Raw genomic sequence first — 18,759 nt, forward strand, 5'->3', positions numbered from 1 at the left:
GAATTCTGTATCCTTAAACTTTTTGCACATCATGAAAATCTTGGAAACATTGTTTTTCTTAAGCACTTTTCTCCCGCACATGCGATCAGTTAATCTGTTTAAACGTTTACCTGTGTTTGTTAGAGGATTGGCGTCAGCCATGCTTTGTGCTGCTCACGCTACAGAAGCCCTTTATCAGGTGTCTTGAGCTTCAGTGAGCTGCAAGTGTTATGCTGGTTCAGACTAATGATGGTTAATGAGGAAGTTGGCAGCAGTGTAATATCTGTCTGCAGCTTCGCCAAGGCTGAGGTGAGCAGTTCACACTGAGGACAGAGGCTTCAAATCTAAATTAGGACACATTCGAAGCTGTTTGCACTCTTTACACCGTTTAATCGAGTTCACACACACCACAAAATGTCAGTTATGTGATAGTATGAATATAGTTAGTGTGTGTAGAGTGTGTGTTGGGCCAGTGCTTTGCCCTCATGACCTGTGTAGGTGCTTATGCATAAAGGTAAACACAGTCCACACTGCTACTGTAATGGAGTCAACTAAGCCACAGATTAACAACCAACAAGCAGCTTTAATTAAAAAAAAGTATGTTTTTATTAAAGCTGGGCACAAATCTCGCAAAATAAGGGTTATCACCATGAGCCTGTCTTATCGGCGTCTTATTTTATCACTTTGTGGAAATTAAACAAGACATAACTAATTAGTGAGTGTTAGTTATGGTTATTGAAAACCATCCATATGGTAGCTGCAGTTTAATATAAAGCTGTACACGGGTGGATTCATATGTGATGGACAGACATGATAGTAGTTTGGCCTCATCAGTGAATTACTCCAACTGTTAGTGTTTGTTCATGTGTTGTTGCCTGTCCTTTCATATTTAACGCTGAAAAGAGTAAATCGCATTAAAAGAAGGCTCAGAAATAATCATTTCTTTCGCACGCAGACTGGAAGGAAACATAAATCCCTGTACAGATTAATCTGCAGTTGTTGTGTTTTCACTCATCTACATGTTTTTCTTTGACTTGTGTGACAGGAAGCTTTCTGCAGTCCACCAACATCTGAAAACCTCAGTTTGTTCAGTTTGCATTGTTGCCGATTGACCTTGTTACAAATCTGTTTGTGTTTTCAAGGTCAAAGACAACAAATGCTTGTAAAAGCAACCATACAAACTGCAAAAACAGCCAGCAAATGGAGCTTAAGGTGAGACCGTCATGGCGTAGCTTTGCCTGCATACCTTGCCACCGTATATCTTCTTGGAGTAATACGAGCTGATTACTTTCTTCTAAACTTTTTTGTGTGTTTTGTCTAAAACTGATGTTTTGAACTGAGACAAAGTTGCGTTATGAAACCACTGACTGAAGGGTAAAAACCTCACCTTCCTGCCCTGTTGCTGTCTTCCATAAATTAGACAATGCAGAGTTTTATAGTCACTCGTCTCCTGTACGCTCTCTGCCTCGATGTTTATTACCCCGCCGGTATTGATATTAAAATGCAGGAGGGGCTTGATGCATTTTTCTGTCATCTCTCTTTCTGACTTTAATAATACTATAAAGCTTCCTGCTGTGGATAGAGGGAGAATGCGGGTGTGGGGGTGGAGTGGGGTGGGTTGGGTTGGGGTGAATAAATTATGAAAAAGAGGTTAATATATGGTATTGGTATACATTGCATCCTAACTAAGCCAGATCCCCTTTCGGGTTTTAAACATGCAGCCTTTTAAACGCAGGAGTCACGCAGGGTCAGACCCATCTCATTTCTCTGCTGCAGTCCCTCCCCCTTTCATGTGGACGCTCATCTGCCCAGATCCCCAAACATCTCAGTGAGTGTTCATGCAGCCTGTAACAAGGTTTATGCAATAACATACTTCTGTCAGTTCACTCAAATTAAAGGCTGATGAATGAGCACAGATTATGAGTTTTTGTTTTGGAAATTGCTCCCAAAGACCCCGTACCAGTACAACCAGCATAACCAGCACAACCAGCATAACCAGCACAACCAGCATAACCAGTACAACCAGCATAACCAGCACAACCAGCATAACCAGCACAACCAGCATAACCAGCACAACACCAGAGTTACACCAGATGAAACTGTGAAATACACCCAGGTCGATGCGTTTGTCTTAGTCGAATGAATTTGTGATTCATTCCACATTAATAAATGTTCTGCAGCCATGGGTTTTATATCATTTTAAGTAACTATTTTTAAACTCCTCCAATATAATCACTTTCACTGCGTCATGCTTGTTTAATCTCATAATTTAACTTTCAGGACTTAAACTTGTGAGTTCACGTCACTGCATCATTTGCATGACAACACAACCCTGACCTTCACTTCTGCTGATCTGGGCTCAGTTTCCCAAAAACATCGTTAAGTCTGGATCATCTCAGTCCCATTGTACTTCTTTACAATGACACTACCTTATAGATGATTTTGGGAAACGGGGCTCTGCTCCTGTCTTCCCCCCACCCCTTCCCCTCCAGAGTTAGCATATAGCTTACAGGAAGTGCTTGGATAATGAAGTTGGAGAGGAGCCAACACTTGTCAGTCACACCGCTTTCACTCACTCAGCCAACACTGCTCCTTTCACCGAGCATCAAAGATGCAACACTGGCTTTCTGTGGAAATCTTTAGGTTGTGGATGCGGGCCTTCACACATTTTTATTGAGTATAATTTGTTATGATCAGTCATCTGCAGTAAAATAATCAGATTTTGATAGTTATCTCAAATAGAAATATCAAAATACAACACTGGAGTTTATGCATTTTATTTTGTTTTGGGTTTTATTTGCTGAAATTTAAAAAAAAAAAAGTTTAATTCAATAATTTTGGTCAAAACCAGTCTGGTATTTTAAATGATATGCATTAGCTGTGTGTGCTTCATAAACGGTGAAAATGCGAACTAATTCAGAATGCCTATTTTCAATCTAAGGATGCAGAGAAAACAACAGGAGCTGTTTTTCTTCTCTGGGAGGAACTGCAGAGGAACTGTAATCTTGTAGGAGCTGTAATGTGTTTTTGCAGGTCTGTGGACTTCTGCTAATCACACATTAACATCATTTTTGCATCTGGAGGTTTCACCTGAATCCAGATTATTTTTTGCACTCTGGTTTGCAAGAGCAGCTTAAGTTTCAGGTCTCAGCTTTCATTCATCCTTATATCCATTTGCTTTCCACGCTTATCTAATGAAGTTCATGAGGGTCGGGAGTCTATCCCAGCACCTTGGGCGGGTGCCAGTGCATCACAGGACTTATAATTGAAACTGGATGATTTAACTAAAAATGGCTTTCAGTTAAAGAGAGATCCTGCTGAATGTTCCTGTTTGTGTGTCTTTATCTTGTCATAAATAAATAACCCCATATCAATAGTATTTCAGTTAAAACCGTAAACCTCATCAGTGTGTCGTGAAAATAAAGCAAAATCCAATCCTTCTGCGGGCAGGCTTGGCTTAAACTGTTGTAGTTATTCGAGTCAAATGAGCCTATTACCGCCTCGTCTTAGCACGACAGGGTCAGGTTCAATCAGGGAATTGGAAAATATCATTTCTGACGGGAATAGATTTCGTTTGTTCAACCAATCTCTTCTACTAATTACCCAAATGGACAGGAGCTGTCAGGAGACAATAACTATTCCCTAATAGAATTTGCCCCCCAAGTGCAATTTAATTTTCTCCTCCGAGCTCTCTCCTAAGGTTTCCCCCTCGCTTTCTGCCTCTCTCCCTCTCTCTGTTCCTTTCCTGCTTTCGGACCAAATGCGTGGGGACACGGTGCCACTGCTACCTAATGTTGTTTTGTGGGTGGACGCCGGAGAAAGTGTGGACTGACTGCTGCAGTTTCCCTGCGAGCTCTGGCTCACCCCGCTGAAACGAGCTTCGGCGGTATGGAGGAGGAGAAGAAGAAGGCGAGGAGGAGGAGGGAGCGCGGAGAGGAGACAGACTGCCAGGTAGGTCTGCACGATGCGCTGGGCTGTAATTCGTCTTGGAAGTCGAGAATACATTTACGCACTTCTAAAGTATAAGTGTTGCATGAAGGCAAGTCACTGGAACATAACGCATTTGTCTCTGCGATGAATTTTATCTGAATTTGTGCTCTGAACCGTGTTATCATCATTGCGAGGTAAATTTGCTAATGTGCTCAGCTGACATCCGCTTTGGTTTGTGTGACTAACATTCAAATAATACATTTAAATGCGCAAAACTAATAAACACTCAAATGAATCTTTTTCTGCTGTGGCTCGTTATGAGCCAGGCCTGCTGCAGGGTTTGATCCCACAAATGAATCACGCTCCATGAAAGCCTGATCACATAAGATAGGTGTGCTTCTGTATTCTGACTCCCTGCTCTCACTAAGATGGATCTATGAATCGCAGATTTGCGCTTTGGTGACAATGAACTCATCCACTGAAATATTAGATCTAATTAGAGGTGCTTGGGTCAACGGCGGTGGCAAAGGAGTCGCCCTCTGTTTGAGTTATTGTCCGAGAGCTGCCTGCTCTCAAGATTATATTCATTTAGATAAATAACCTCCTTCGAAATATGTATCATAAAAATAGAAAAATCAAAAACATCTTTACTGATTTGTGTTAAAAATGTTTACGAATTAAACTTCATTTGACTGTCCGGGCAAATTTAACAGAGCGGAAGCCGTTTTAGTCCCCTTGGATAATAAAATTAAATATGTCTTCTCTGTAATTTCACACTTCAATTACTATTATTTTTTAACCGTTGTGTGCAGCATAAATATATTTGTAAAATGCAAAACAATCACCCCCCAAATGTGGATTGTTTTGCACATCATTCAGTCGACTAATAGCCACGTTGCCTTGCCATCTCATTTAAAGATGAAAAACGCACCTCATCATTTACTGTCCCACTAAACCAGATGTGCACGCTCGTATCTTCTCTCTCGCTGCATTTGCATCCGTCAATTATTCTAATTGTGTTGCCCTTTGCTGACAGTTTAAGAGCATTTTATCTGCATTGTTTTCTAGGACAGCTAAAGGGCCTCGATTCCAACAATCAGAGTAATTGAATAGTCGAATAAATTGAATGATCTTGAGGGGAAAAGTGTATAATGAAAATAAAGTGAGACCATATGATCCCCTAGCCACACGTGCACGTTACTGATGGATGGATGGATGGATAAAATTCCTGTAATATCACAGCCTGCCTTTTAATCATCCTGATGTCCGTTTTCATTTTACTAAATTATATCTGGAAACGTCACGCATACAGGCGAAGGGGATTGTGGGTCCAAACACCATAGGGGGGCTATAAAAAATTAAATAAATAAATAAATAATAAACAGAGATAGAAGCAGTTTTGGGGCAAAAAAGGGGAAAAATACGCATAATATGACAACTTAAATTTACTTTGCCAGAGCTTGTTCTCCTTTTTTCTGATATTTGCAAAGCCAAATAAAATAGTCCGCTAGATTTGATCTATTACTAGTGCAAAATATTGTGTCACATCATAGAATATCTAAAATATGTGTTGGATATTAAAGAGTATAATTGGGTCGAATTGATACACCACTTGAACTAAAACCTCACCTAAAATAGCCAAGTGGTAAATAAACTAAAAGGAAATGCATTCATTTATTGTTTGTTTTTGGAATAAAGAAAAATTACTGGCTTTGTTGTAGTTGAACATTGTGTGTGTGTGTGTGTGAGCTGCAAACAATCACCTGGGACCCTCAGACGGACTTGGAGTTGATGGAAACAACCTGCGCTGGTTTGGAGGCGGACCGCGGCGGCAAAGCGCCACTGTGTGCTTTTCTTTCCACGCTTGAAGTAAATTGGAAGCGAAGATTGAGTTCATCTAGCCTGAACTAGCGGCCCTCCGGAGGGAATATCTTATCCGGGAGAGCAGTCTCAGACGATGGGGTTTGAAACGAGCAGTGTCAGGAGGACTGCGCCCAGACTCCTAATCCTACCTGTCACTGAGAGAGCAGCTGCACGGGAGCTGCCACTGCCGGGGAAAAGGGCTACAGGTGACGGTGCTGTGAATGTGACTCAGACGTGTCCAATAATATTCCTTCTGTGGTGTGGCTTCATTTATTATTTTCCCCTTTTTTTTGCTCCCTTAGTTTAAGTAAAAGCTCAGATTACATCTTCTTTTTAAAGACATGGATGCTTTTCATGGTACCTACATGCATCTTTATAGGGCCAATCAATCCCATCACCAAATAATAAAAATGAAGAAAAATGCGTTTACTTCCATTAAATTGACTGATGTCGCCATCCCACCTGCTGATATTCTATAAAAGTTAATTTTTGCATTGCATTTGGTCACAGACGTGGGTGCTGAAGAAACAACACTGCAGTCTGGACCATCCATAGGGAAATCTGCGTGGACAGCAGACACGCTTTCTTTTTTATTGCTTCATGGATTATTTCTAAAGTAAAATGTCATGTAGCTGAACTCTAATTTTCCTGGCTACACGGGTCCCTTCTCCTCCTCTCCTAAAGGAGCCCTGCTTGCCCGGGGACCCTCCGGAAGCCACTGCAGTGAGCTATTTATGGTCTCCACGGGAGCGAGGCCCCGCCTCTCCAGAGACTTTGTCATATAGCATGTAAGACTCCCCTGCTCCTCTCCTTTCTCCTTCTTCCTTGTACACCTACTGAGGATGCTTTCCGCCTTCGGGGGGCCTCCTCTTCCTGCTCTCCTATTGGCTCCCGGTCAGCCTCTGCCGCGGTGACGTCAGGCCCCGCCGCCCCTGCAGCGCTGAATGGACCAAGCAGCCTGTCTGATCCACTCCAAAACAGCTCAACACGGCACGGCACAGCACGGACACCATCCCGGGAAAAGGGAAATAACAGGAATAGAGGCTAGACGGGACAGCGACAGAGATCAGCCTCCAAACCGCAGAAAGGCCCAACAACATCAGCATCATTGTTTGTTTTCTCCACGAGACAGGACGGGGGAGTGCGCCCACCGTTTTGCGGGTGTATGTGCGTGCGCTTGTCTCCCGGTTTGGATCACGATGATGCAAAGTGCGGCGGTCCTACCGACAGAGAGTCCTGTGAAGAGTTTACCGGAGATTCTCGGAGTGCCACTGCAGCGTAAGACATTTTTTTTCTCCTGTTCTTCTTCTTCTGTCCAAGATCGGTCTGGAAACTGGTTGGCGAGCGCAACCGGTGCTGCGGGGATTTGGCTGTAGGGAGAGGGGCTTAGTTCCAGCAACCCGAGCGAGATTGGGGAGTCTTAGTTTGTCACGTACACCACTAATGTGCCATGCTTAGTCTTTATTTCACGGTGCAAAAGCGCCTCATAGACGATTCTGCTTCGGCCTCACAGCCACCCCGCATGTCCAATTAATCTTCGCAGCCTCACACAGCGAAGACGTATTCTCGGTTATGCTGCGAGTAGAAACGCAAACTGTGATATTTTTCACTCATCCTGGGTGAAAAATGATTTCTCGTGAAAGGCAACATTTATGTTTCCCTAGTTTGGCCTTTAACTTCCCCCGTCAGGTTGCTGGGCTCACACTGAGCCTCCCAGCTGTTAATTTGTAAAAGAGCCTGCATGGTCAAGAGATCAGACGCAGTTGTCATCACCCATCAGACAAACACACTGACTTTGACTGACACTCATCACTGGGTCGAATTAAATAGCTTCAAACACTTTTATTTATTACAATTTAAGCACTAATAAAATGAAATTATTATTATTATTATTATTATTATTATTATTATTATTATTATTATCATTGAGGATAAGGGCAGATATTTAGTAGTTAATTATCGATGTCTCAATGTATTTTCTACCTTCCAGCATCAAAGGAGAGAAATGCTTTACATCTGTTCTCCTGTTAATCTGTGCCAAGCCTTTTTTTTCCTTTTTTTTTTTGCAATCTGTTCGCGCAATCAAGATCGAAGTGCAACTGGATACATTTCTGCTCTGACCTAATTATTTAATATGCCAGTTAGTAACAATGTACAGATGGACCGGGTCTAATAGGGTAACGTCAAAAATAATCCACAACAGAACGGGATAACGCCGAGCGAAATTACTGGACTGCTCTCTGTTTTCAAAATACTCATGATGCACATTTAAAGACGCACATTCAAGGTTTGAAATTTGTTAACAAATAGCTAAAACTATAGAACAAAATTGAGGGTAATCTTTCACGTTTTTCACATTGCTCCTATCCAACTAAAAAACCGTAAACAACGGTGAAATATGATGTGACAAGGGTCATCTAAGACTTCCAGCCTGTTCAGTGAAGTATTTAAAGCTCACCAATTGGGGGGGAAGCCTCTATATGGTGGGCTTATGCTCTTTAATTTTATAAATCGAGACAGATTAAAAGTTTGGATAAAGATCCTGCCACTCAGCCCCCTGCAGAGCAAGCAGGCATCCTGGATTTAAACCTGGATTATTTCAGGAATAAAAGCAAAGCAGAATATATCTGAGCATTTTATATCACACACAGAGTGCTCTGCTGACTCAGGGCAATTACACCTACACCTTAACCTGCAGGCTATTAGTCGTTGATATAGAGTGTTTACTTCACGTTTAATTAACACAAATCACTTGACAACCGAAGGCTGCCAGAGTGCACTTCTTCCTCCTCCTCCTCCTCCTCCTTTCGTTTCTTCTTCTGAACAACATCCCTGCTAAAAGAGTCTGAAAGTGTGTTTCACCCGCTGTGTGAAATGACCAAAGCGATGAGACTGCACGTGGTGAAGAGTGGAGAGTGGTGGCAACAGATAATAAGATATGAAGAAGACCTCCTGAATACACGAGGTTTACTCTCTCTCTCTCTCTCTCTCTCTCTCTCTCTCTCACACACACACACACACACACACACACACACACACACACACACACACACACACACACACACACACAGAAGCTGGATGGCGAACGCCCTGTCGTTGCCAAGAATCGTGCTGCTTTCCTTTCAGCACCACTTCTCTCTCCAAAGCCATCCCGCTCGGCTTCACCCACCCACCACTTATCTCTGGATATTTAAAATGCTTTCCCATTTAAAAGTCCGAGACACAGGCCATTCTTTCATAATAATTTCACTGCCTTCTTCTATCCTTTCTATGTGAATTACCTCGCCACCGAGGAGACACAAAGCCAGTCCAAGCTGTGTCTGTGCCGGAATGTTCCTCTGTGTGGAACAGTGTGCGCTCTGGGTTTTTTAAGCTTCTGCTATAAGAACCGAATATTTCCATGAGGTTATCTGTTCTTACTCTTCTCAAAATAAATGAATGAATACTGAAAATAAAATTATTATTTTTTTAAATCTCATTTTCACTGAGTTACAGTTATTTCTCCTCCTTGAAATGTAAATTAAAATCACAGAAATGCCAAATTTGCGCAAAGGTACTAAGAGAAGCACATTTAAAAAAAAACCTCTAAAATGTGCGTGTTCTCGCCTCCACGGTGCAGAGGCAGTATTGTGTGTTGGGATTAAGCATGAGGCACCCGGCGCTTTACACGGTTATTATAAGATGATTTCACGGCCGATATGTTTTCTCTTCACAGCAAAAAGATTATGATATGTGGGTGTCTTAGCTTCATGGTGGTTTTCGGCCCCGGTCACTTGTTTTTTTTTCTCAGTATTGATTTGTGATATCATGTAACATCATGCAGATGTGTGACAAAGAGAGGCCGAGAATAAAAACAGTCTATAGGTCTTTAAAGAAAAATGCTGACGTGATGTTAGTTTATGGAGCATTCCAGGTGGATTTTACAATCTTTTATTTAATAGAAGAAGTAGGATTTACTGTAATAATAAAAATGTTACAAATACAAATATTAAAATATAAAAAATACTCCAAAATATGCTGTTTGATCTCTATAAATGTGCTACTTTGACAGAAAATCGGTTTTTGTTTTGAAAGAAATTATGTTTTGATTTTATTTCGCTTTCTAAGATGTCTTGAAATGTGCAGCTTACCTGTAGTATATCATCGATGCCAAATTTAATTGCTAATATCAACCATTCTGCCTCTGAATGGGCACGTGTGCTGTGCCAAGACACTTTTTCCCCTCTTTTTTTTTTACATTTACAAAAATTAAATTTAATCTCCCCTTGACCCTGATTTACATCCAGAAACCGCCTCACCTTCTAACACTGGTTGCCACCACGCTTCCCATAAAATCATTAGGAGATTAATTAGGGTCAAACTAGATCTGGCTAACGAAATTAAGAGAAACAAAAATCAATATTTTGTCAGAAAATTATTTTCGCCCTACAAGCGAACAGCTCTGAGTTCAGCACCTTGGACAGAGACGGACATTTTGACAAAGCACACAAATACGCGCAATTTATATATTTTTTGTCCCGTTTAACTGTGATAGCAACATCAGAATAAGTCGTAATTAAATAAAATAAAAATATAAACAGAAGCAAAATAAATAGCCGTTTAAAAACAAATGAAACCGATATGATATGACATCACAGTGTTTGTTACAATGACGGGCCTTTAGAAAATAAACATCCGTGCACATAATCTTATACCTCCAGATTTCATTGTTATTATATCTACACGGAAATATGAGTGAATCCCGAGTTTATTGAGCTCTTCGGGTTTTAAAACTAAACTACAGGCTTGCAGATTTAGGGGAAACCCCGAAGACTTGTTTTAGTGTGCGAAAACATTTTCTATAACCATGAATGTAATTTACCTTTTCTTTTTTTTTGTAATGGTAAAACTAAACGAACGCCCCTTTCGTTCGCGTAAAGCGCTTATTTCTCTTTACCTCTCTTTGCTTCTCTGTTAACTGTGTGTCACTGCTCTTGTTTCCGTCACAGAGATCCCTCAGTGTGCAGGCTGTAGTCAGCACATCCTGGACAAGTTCATCCTGAAGGTGCTGGACAGACACTGGCACTCCAAGTGCCTCAAGTGCGCCGACTGCCAGACACCGCTGGCGGACAAATGTTTCTCCCGGGCAGGAAGCGTCTACTGCAAGGAGGACTTCTTCAAGTAAGTGCGCTGCTTCCTTTGGTTTCGCTTTAATGCTGCTCCTCTTACCATCCGCGTGGATTGTTTTCCCGAGTGGCGCCTGCAGAGAGAGCGCTATCACTATTTTCCTTGACAAAAATCCGAACAAATCCAACTGTGACCTGTAATAGTTCCGGTGTATCTAGTATTGCAACCAACTAGTTTCCGTTTGCTAACACGGTTAAAATGCTAGCAACATAACATTGTACCATACATGCATATTAGGCTTTACCTTTAATTATTTAATTATTATTTTATAATACATATTCACCACTTTCCCCTAATTTATGAAGAACAACAGAAACACACCTTGCAGGTGTTTTTGCGTGGGTTGGACGCTGATGGTCGCACGCTGCACTGTATTTTCCTCTTTGTTCTGACTGAACATGTGTGGCGCTGGTTGCCCTCATAATGTGCACAGTTTGCCTGATTCCCAGTGTAGTGGCAGCTCCGTCACACTGTAGGCAAGATTAAAAATCCCTTTATTTCACAGTCTAGTTGCCATTTATTCTTTCAACAATTGGATGTTTGAGGCATTGCAGGAGAAAATTGAGTTTGACTTTTATCCATAACACGATCGGCATATTGGGGCTTTTTACTAAATCATGTTTGAAAGGTTTTAATGCTCAAAGCTTGAAAGAGACCTAAAGAGCTCCGGAGTCTCACTGGGAGCTAACTGTGTTAGGTGACCCAGGGGGCAGTGCTGGTGCTGGTGGGGGCTGTAGCATGTTCAAACACACACACAGACACACATACTAAATAATACATACACATAGCTTTGCTGGTGTTTGCTTCCCAGAGGTGATTTGGAGGCCTCACCTTGCTCTTTTTATTTTTGTGTGTCTGTGCTGTGATTTAAAGCCTCTCCTGAGTCAGTGTTTTATTGGTTCTCCTCGGGGTGCCTTTACTGTGAGCACCCCTCCTCCTCCTTCTCCTCCTCTTTCTCTTCCTCTTGTTCTCTTTTTACTCTTCCTCTTCCTCATCTAGAGCTGTCAGTAGTTCATCTGCAAACACATAAACATGCAAACATGCAGATGCACACTCAAACCCACACAGTGCACTGATCCTGTCCATCTATCAGTCTGCTGGCAGATCTACCGTTAACAGAAACACATTCCAGGGATGATTTTTCCCTCCTCAGCAGCTGGAGTTCCTATTAATACAGACACTGTGCCATCATTCTTGGCTGCAGATGAAGAAATAGTCATGTAGTGTGTGAAATTTTAATCTCAGCTGCTCGCACTCTTTCTATCAATCCACCCTGCAGACGTTTTACAAATTTTTTAATGGCGTCTCTCTCTCCTTCATTTTTTCCTGCAGACGTTTTGGAACAAAATGTGCATCATGTCAGCAGGGCATCCCGCCGACACAGGTTGTGCGGAAGGCGCAGGACTTTGTTTATCACCTGCACTGCTTCGCCTGCATCATGTGCAGCAGACAGCTGGCCACCGGGGACGAGTTTTACCTCATGGAAGACGGGAGGCTGGTGTGCAAGGTGGATTACGAGGCCGCCAAACAAAATGGTAGGTGTGCAGGAGTATTCAATGTTAGGCTACAACGAGTGTTGTGTGAGCCTCTGTTTCCTTACAAAATAAGGAAAAAGATATGTTTCAATAACTCTTACCAGTTTTTATCCACCTGGTTTAGTGCTGATGACTTCACTTAACTACACCAGAATCACAACACTATGAATCATGGATAAAGTTGTATTCACCGTGCAAAGCAGTAATACGACTCCTGCTGGTGGATCTATGTTGTTTGTTTGTGGGTGTGTGCTGCTTCTGTCCCTCCCTCTCTCCTGAGATGTCCATGCATCTCTGATTGATTATGCAAAGTGAAGCAATGCTCTTATATGGTGCTGTTCCAATCACTCCATTCCTCCGGCAGTGAATAGATTTATGTCCTCTGCTGTGGGAGTGGGACAGATGCACAAGGACAATTATACACTTCTATACATGACCATTCACTTCACTGAACACAGACATGCTCAGTGTGAAGGCCTGAGGGCAGTGCCTGTTAAGGCAACATGACAAATCTAGGAAGAAGTCACTCACGCTCGTGTGTGTGGTGTTTTCAGATGATTCAGAGGCAGGGACCAAGAGACCAAGGACCACCATCACCGCCAAACAGCTGGAGACCCTCAAAAGTGCCTACAAAAACTCGCCGAAGCCTGCACGCCATGTCAGAGAGCAGCTGTCATCGGAGACGGGGTTAGACATGAGAGTGGTGCAGGTAGAGTATTTTGGCTATGTCCTGCAGGTCCCCACATCCCTGAGAAAGCTGACTCACTGGGGATCGAGACATCTTCAGACCAGATGCAGTTTTTGTAGTGAAGCAAGTTACTTTGGAATCACTGAATCCAGGCCTCTCAAGTGCTGATAAAAATGTTAAAAAGCAAATACATATTTGGAAACAACATAATTCTCATCCATTTTACTTGAATTTTAAATTTAAATGAGTATATTTAGTATTGTAGAGTGTTTCAGAGCTAAAAAGATCAGATGTTATTGAGAATCCACGTGCAAAGCTTTAATTTTTTTCACATACTCACTTTAGTGTCATGCGTTTGTTTTTCCTACCTAAAATTTCTGGTATCGACTGTTGTGAGATAATTAAAATTTGATGAGTTTATTTGTTAATTTAAAAGCTCAGGTTGCAAATAAACACATTTTTAAAGAGTCACGCTACATTATGTTAAACAAAGACCGAGGCTGAAGTCAGACTGAGAACGTATCGTTCCTGTTGTCATTTATTATTAGTTGGAGATGTCTTCCAGTGTTTCATAATTTCATTTGCACTTAACGATAAATACCATGTTCAACAGGTTTGGTTTCAAAACCGGCGAGCGAAGGAAAAGCGTCTGAAGAAAGACGCAGGGCGGCATCGCTGGACTCAGTTTTATAAAAGTGTCAAACGCAGCCGAGGAGGAACCAAAGTGGAGAAGGAGAGCTCAGCTGACGACGCAGGACTCAGCGACAGCGAGCTGAGCTTCAGAGGTATGCAACTTTTATTGCTTGAAAGTGAGATCCCCGAAGGGAATTGTCAGTCATGCCGCTGTGCTAATGGGATCAAGGGAGCCTAGAAGCTGCTAAATGACACGAGCGCCACGGCAATTGGAAGTGTCTTTGTGGCGTTTCATTTGTTTTCTAGCATTCATCAACGCGTGGCGTCGCAGTCGGGCAAATCCAAAATGGCATTCTCATTTCACATTCGCGTCACACACCCCTGTGGCTGCTGACGCATCCTCCTGCCTCTGTTTGTCACCATGATGGAGCTTATTGGAAAAGAGAGAGGGTCCTTAGTGGGATGCAAACGGCGTTTTAGACATCCCATGTTATTTAATGTTTGCACACCCCGTTTTTGGTAGTCATAAAAGTCCTCAAGCCAAAGAAGGCTATTTTTATGAGAAATGAAAACATGGTGACAGAAACTCTATAAAGCATGTGAGGCTTTTAGTCAATTAGAGAGAAAGCGCTCTGGGGCGTTGTTGTTATTGAAGCCACCCAGGGGAGGGACGAGATGGAAACAAATATTTTGTGCTGCAGTAATTGCTCGGTTAGAGATGAAGCAGAAAGAGCATCCTTTCTCACTTTCTCGCTAAGAGAACCGAAAAGTGTTTCAAAGACTTCAGTGGCTCATCCATTTACTGTACCTCCATGAAATGTGCCACAATAAATCTGACTCGTAAAAGCACTTAACTGTATTGAAATATAACAACTGTATAATGCTCGCACAGGTGACGGCGCTGTTGATGTTTCAAAGTTTTTACACTCCTCATGCTAAGTGACGGTTTCTCCTCTACAGACGACCAGGTCCTGTCAGATCTCGGCCACACCAACGGGCTTTATGGGAGCGTCGGCGATGTGACCAACACGCTGAATGGGGGCTTCTCCGTCGACGCGGCAGGACAGCCCTACCACGACATCCGAGCGGGAAGCCCTTACGGTCTCCCCCAGTCGCCCTCCTCCATCGCCTCTCTGCCCGGCCACACTCCTCTCCTCAACAACCTGAGCTTCAACATGGACAGCCTGGTGGCACAGGGGGGGCCGGGTGGTGTGGGACAGGCTCTGAGGGCCATGGCAGGAGGCCCGACCTCAGATCTCTCCACAGGGAGCAGTACGGGATACCCTGACTTCCCCACTAGCCCCGCCTCATGGCTGGACGAGATGGACCATTCCCAGTTTTGAGTCTCAGACATGGTAAAAAAAAAAAAGTACTGTGGGGATACATCAAAGTGGACTCAGAAGGCTTTTTACATTTCTTTCTATCGCTCTCCACGGTCCACAGCTGGTATGTTTCGGGTGCGATGTTGGGCGAAGAGGAGAAGGGAGAGTCCCGCAGCAGTCGTAGTTGGTGAGGTAGCCATCGGGTTGAGATATGTAGTCTGAGCAGAAGCAGCGAAGAACGCCTCCACACTGAATGCTCAGAGTCAACACTGTATCATACGATCTTTTGTTACACTTTATTTTGTTCGTTCACTCTCTGAAAGTGAGACCGGATCTCAAATATATCGGTGGAGTGATGCTCACAGGGGAGATCGGGAAACGTCTCATCCCTTGAAATAAACACACAACATTAGGGCTACACAATCCAGATCCCTACGAAACCCAGGAGTCACCTGCATGCTTCTCATTCATACTGAGTAGGACTGCCGTACGGCCACATCACATTGGCAATGCACTTTACTCTCCTCGTCTCTCTCACGTATGGACAGGAATGTGGGGAGAGAAGGAGAGAAAAGGAGGAGAGACGTATGCACAAGGCAAAAAACAGTGTTTCATTGGGAGAGAAATTTACAAAAAAAGAGTGGCACAAGTGTTAATTTTGAACCACGCTGATGCTTTTTTTGTTTTTAACATAGTGCTCAAACTTACAAATTATTAGGAAATAGATGACTGTTGGTCTGCCCGTCCTTTCCTCTGTCCGTCTGTCTGTTCTTTAGAAGTTTATGTCTCCCCTCTTTGAATGAGGGCGATCACTGTTTGCTACAAAGCAGATCTCTCTTCTATATTTATAGGTGCTTGACTTGTTCTCATCTGTGTAAAAGCTGGTCTGGAAGCAGACGTCCGTCAGTATTAAATTATCTCAGACACAGACTCACCAGGAATAAAAAGCTTATATGTTTAAGGCAAAGTCAGGACATGTATAGGGTTTGGAAATATTCAGTTCTAACCGCTACACACGCCCCGCATCTTATCCATTTGTATGCACATGCAGATTCTTTTGCAGACGTTGAAAAGCAAACATAAATTTGACACTAAAAATGCTAACAAGCAGGAACACAGATAAAAACTCTCTTGAGTTTCTTCAGTCTGATCCAGGCTCCTCTTGGTAATCTACTCAGTGCAGCTTTGCCTGCTATCAACCTACTTACTGACCCCAGATGTGTCGTCAGCCTGTTCTCCCACCGCCTGGCCTGCATGTCAGAGGGATTACCGATAGTCCCCCACATTCAGGGCTGATGCTTTAGCGTCAGTGCTGGCATGACTGCTGGGCCGATGCGTTTCCCACAGCTGCATCTTTAAAGCCCCACAACAACTGAAACAGTGGAACGATTCGGTGTTTCTGATTCTTGACCTGTTGAGCATGCAGGAACCATCATTCAGATTTGATCTCTGCTTCTGTTTCTCCTCAAAAGAGAAATCAAGTTTTATTCATGTGGGTACTTCTTTTGTTAAAAAAAAAAAAAACAAGGAAAAGAGAGGAAAAAAAACAAGTGTTAACCCTTTTTTTTAATACCAGAAAGCAAATAAAGAAATACAAAGTGACACCATTCAGAGAAACTTTAGATTACAGCTCTAAAATTACAGCGTAATTATTTGGTTGATAAAACTAAAACTATATAAAATGTAACACAGGGGTAACATTTAGATGTATTAAAGTTAATTAAATTCCAATACAACGAAGAATAAATTTATTGCAGAAAAAACAAACAAATTTAGGAAGATCAGGGTAAAAGTGCTCATATTTGATTATTTCTGTTATCACTTAAAAATGACAGTTGGAAGCAACGTGGACAAAGTTTTGAAAGAAGAATTATGTACTGGAGATCAAAACATTAGTTTTACTGAGCTACTGTAAAAGATTACAATTGTTCATTATGTGACAGTCAAAAAAAGGGATGCAGTCTATAATTCATGTCTCCATCAACCATGAGTAAAAATCTTTTACCCCCAGGATCAGTGCACCATAATTACAGTGTAATGTTTGAGCTTTTATCCAAGTTTTACGGTAAAATGAAATAACAAACATATTACCACGACAGTTTCATTCAGTCTGTGTTGCCTCCGAACTTTGCATCTTAATTGCTGTAAATTTTGTACAGTTTGAAAACGTGTTGATCGTCTTGTTTCATGAGCGCTATTTATTATTGCCATGTGTCTTTGAAAAAGATGTAAAAGAGAGCACTGAATTTATTCATTTATGCCTTCTGTGTAATGGTATGAACTGTGTACAGTCAAATCTATATGAGGAAAATAAAGCTGAATTGTGTTTGGGTTACCCTCGGCTGCTTTCTTTTCGTACTCCGGGCCTGCAGTGATGAATGTGAGACTTAAGATTTTCAGCTGGACTTTGTTTTTAATATATCAAAAGAAAAATATGTGCTGTAGGTGTTTTTATTATTTTGCCTTATTGAAACGCTCTTAGAGCGAGTTAACCCGCAAATTCATTTACCCATTGAGAGCATTTACCACACACTTAGGCCTCTATTCAATTGTGGGGATCCATTTAGTACCACCAACAGACAGTGGTCAGTCAGTTAACAGTGATTGATACTGCTTTCCGCTCTCGCTCTCCGGATGGGTGGGGGGGTGGGGGTGACAAGAAAGATGCATGAAGAGATTAAGGAAAGAAAGCCGGGAGAGAGAGAAATAAAACAAGTGCAGAAACAGATGCTCGCTGGCTATTTCTCTGATCCTCTCAGTGCTAAAGAGACACAACAGCAGATTGCAGCACTGCACTGTCAAATCTACCCTTAATCCCTGAGCTGTTAACTAATTGTGAAATATAGGCAAATGTGCTTTGTAGTCAGGCAAAGCGGGAATATGGTCCACATGCAGGCAGCGTGCTTGCACATGTCGAGCTGGTAAATAAACTATTCGCTGAGAGGCCTTTAAAAAAATACCCCAACATGACCGTAATACTACAAAAAAATTATTTAGTTATTAAATTAAATTTTACCTGCAGTAATTATTACCTAAAAGGCCTCCTCTGCAAATTTTCATCTGTACTTAATGTGAAAACAGAAAATAACAGTGAGTCCCAGCAGGAGTCTGCAATGGAAACGTGAGGGTGAGCAGGTTGAGTTTAGCATATAAGCATCCTAATACGTGCACAACATAAAGTAAAGCTGAAGCTGCTTCATAGACACTGATTTCAAAATTGTTAAAATTCACACATTTCAACCAAAACAGCAGACAGAATGATCGGCGCTGTCACCCCTGAGACGCTACCACGAAATAACATAAAACAGTCATGTGTCAGCTCCGTGTCAGCGCAGCAGACATGAACCCAGCGTCGTTAGTTGTAACTGGCACTCACCATACACACATGCAGTTCCTTCTGCATTGATAAAAGCTCACGAGTTACAATGGATTTACTCCCTGTGACTATGGTGTTGGCTAAGCACAGCATGTATAGAATTATAATGAAATTACACCACAGTGTACATCCGTATGAAACTAATTTCTATGCAGCAACGTGCAGCATTTGTTTGAGAGCAGGCCAACATAACCCAAACGTAAGTGATATCGATTCCTTTGTGTTTTAGCTATTCCTGTAGCATTATAAAAACAAAAAGCAAAGAGT

General features: G+C 42.1%; 1 protein-coding gene across 1 annotated transcript; it reads left to right on the forward strand.

The window, feature by feature from the left end:
* The first annotated feature begins 6,668 nt into the window (after window positions 1-6,668).
* Window positions 6,669-17,417, forward strand: lhx4 (LIM homeobox 4). Its single transcript, XM_031743450.2, has 6 exons — window positions 6,669-7,050; window positions 10,761-10,932; window positions 12,271-12,473; window positions 13,028-13,182; window positions 13,775-13,946; window positions 14,755-17,417. Exons 1-6 carry the CDS (start codon window positions 6,717-6,719, stop codon window positions 15,135-15,137), a joined length of 1,419 nt encoding a protein of 472 aa, XP_031599310.2. The 5' UTR covers window positions 6,669-6,716; the 3' UTR covers window positions 15,138-17,417.
* The last annotated feature ends 1,342 nt before the right edge of the window (window positions 17,418-18,759 follow it).

Source organism: Oreochromis aureus, linkage group 23 (genome assembly GCF_013358895.1).
Source record: "Oreochromis aureus strain Israel breed Guangdong linkage group 23, ZZ_aureus, whole genome shotgun sequence".
Lineage (NCBI taxonomy): Eukaryota > Metazoa > Chordata > Actinopteri > Cichliformes > Cichlidae > Oreochromis > Oreochromis aureus.

Bases quoted from the DNA above. Each gene is read 5' to 3' on its own strand.
- lhx4 (XM_031743450.2), top strand. From the start codon at position 6,717: ATGGACCAAGCAGCCTGTCTGATCCACTCCAAAACAGCTCAACACGGC. The intron at 13,183-13,774 runs GTAGAGTATTTT...CATGTTCAACAG, and splicing joins TAGACATGAGAGTGGTGCAG to GTTTGGTTTCAAAACCGGCG. The intron at 13,947-14,754 runs GTATGCAACTTT...TCTCCTCTACAG, and splicing joins CAGCGAGCTGAGCTTCAGAG to ACGACCAGGTCCTGTCAGAT.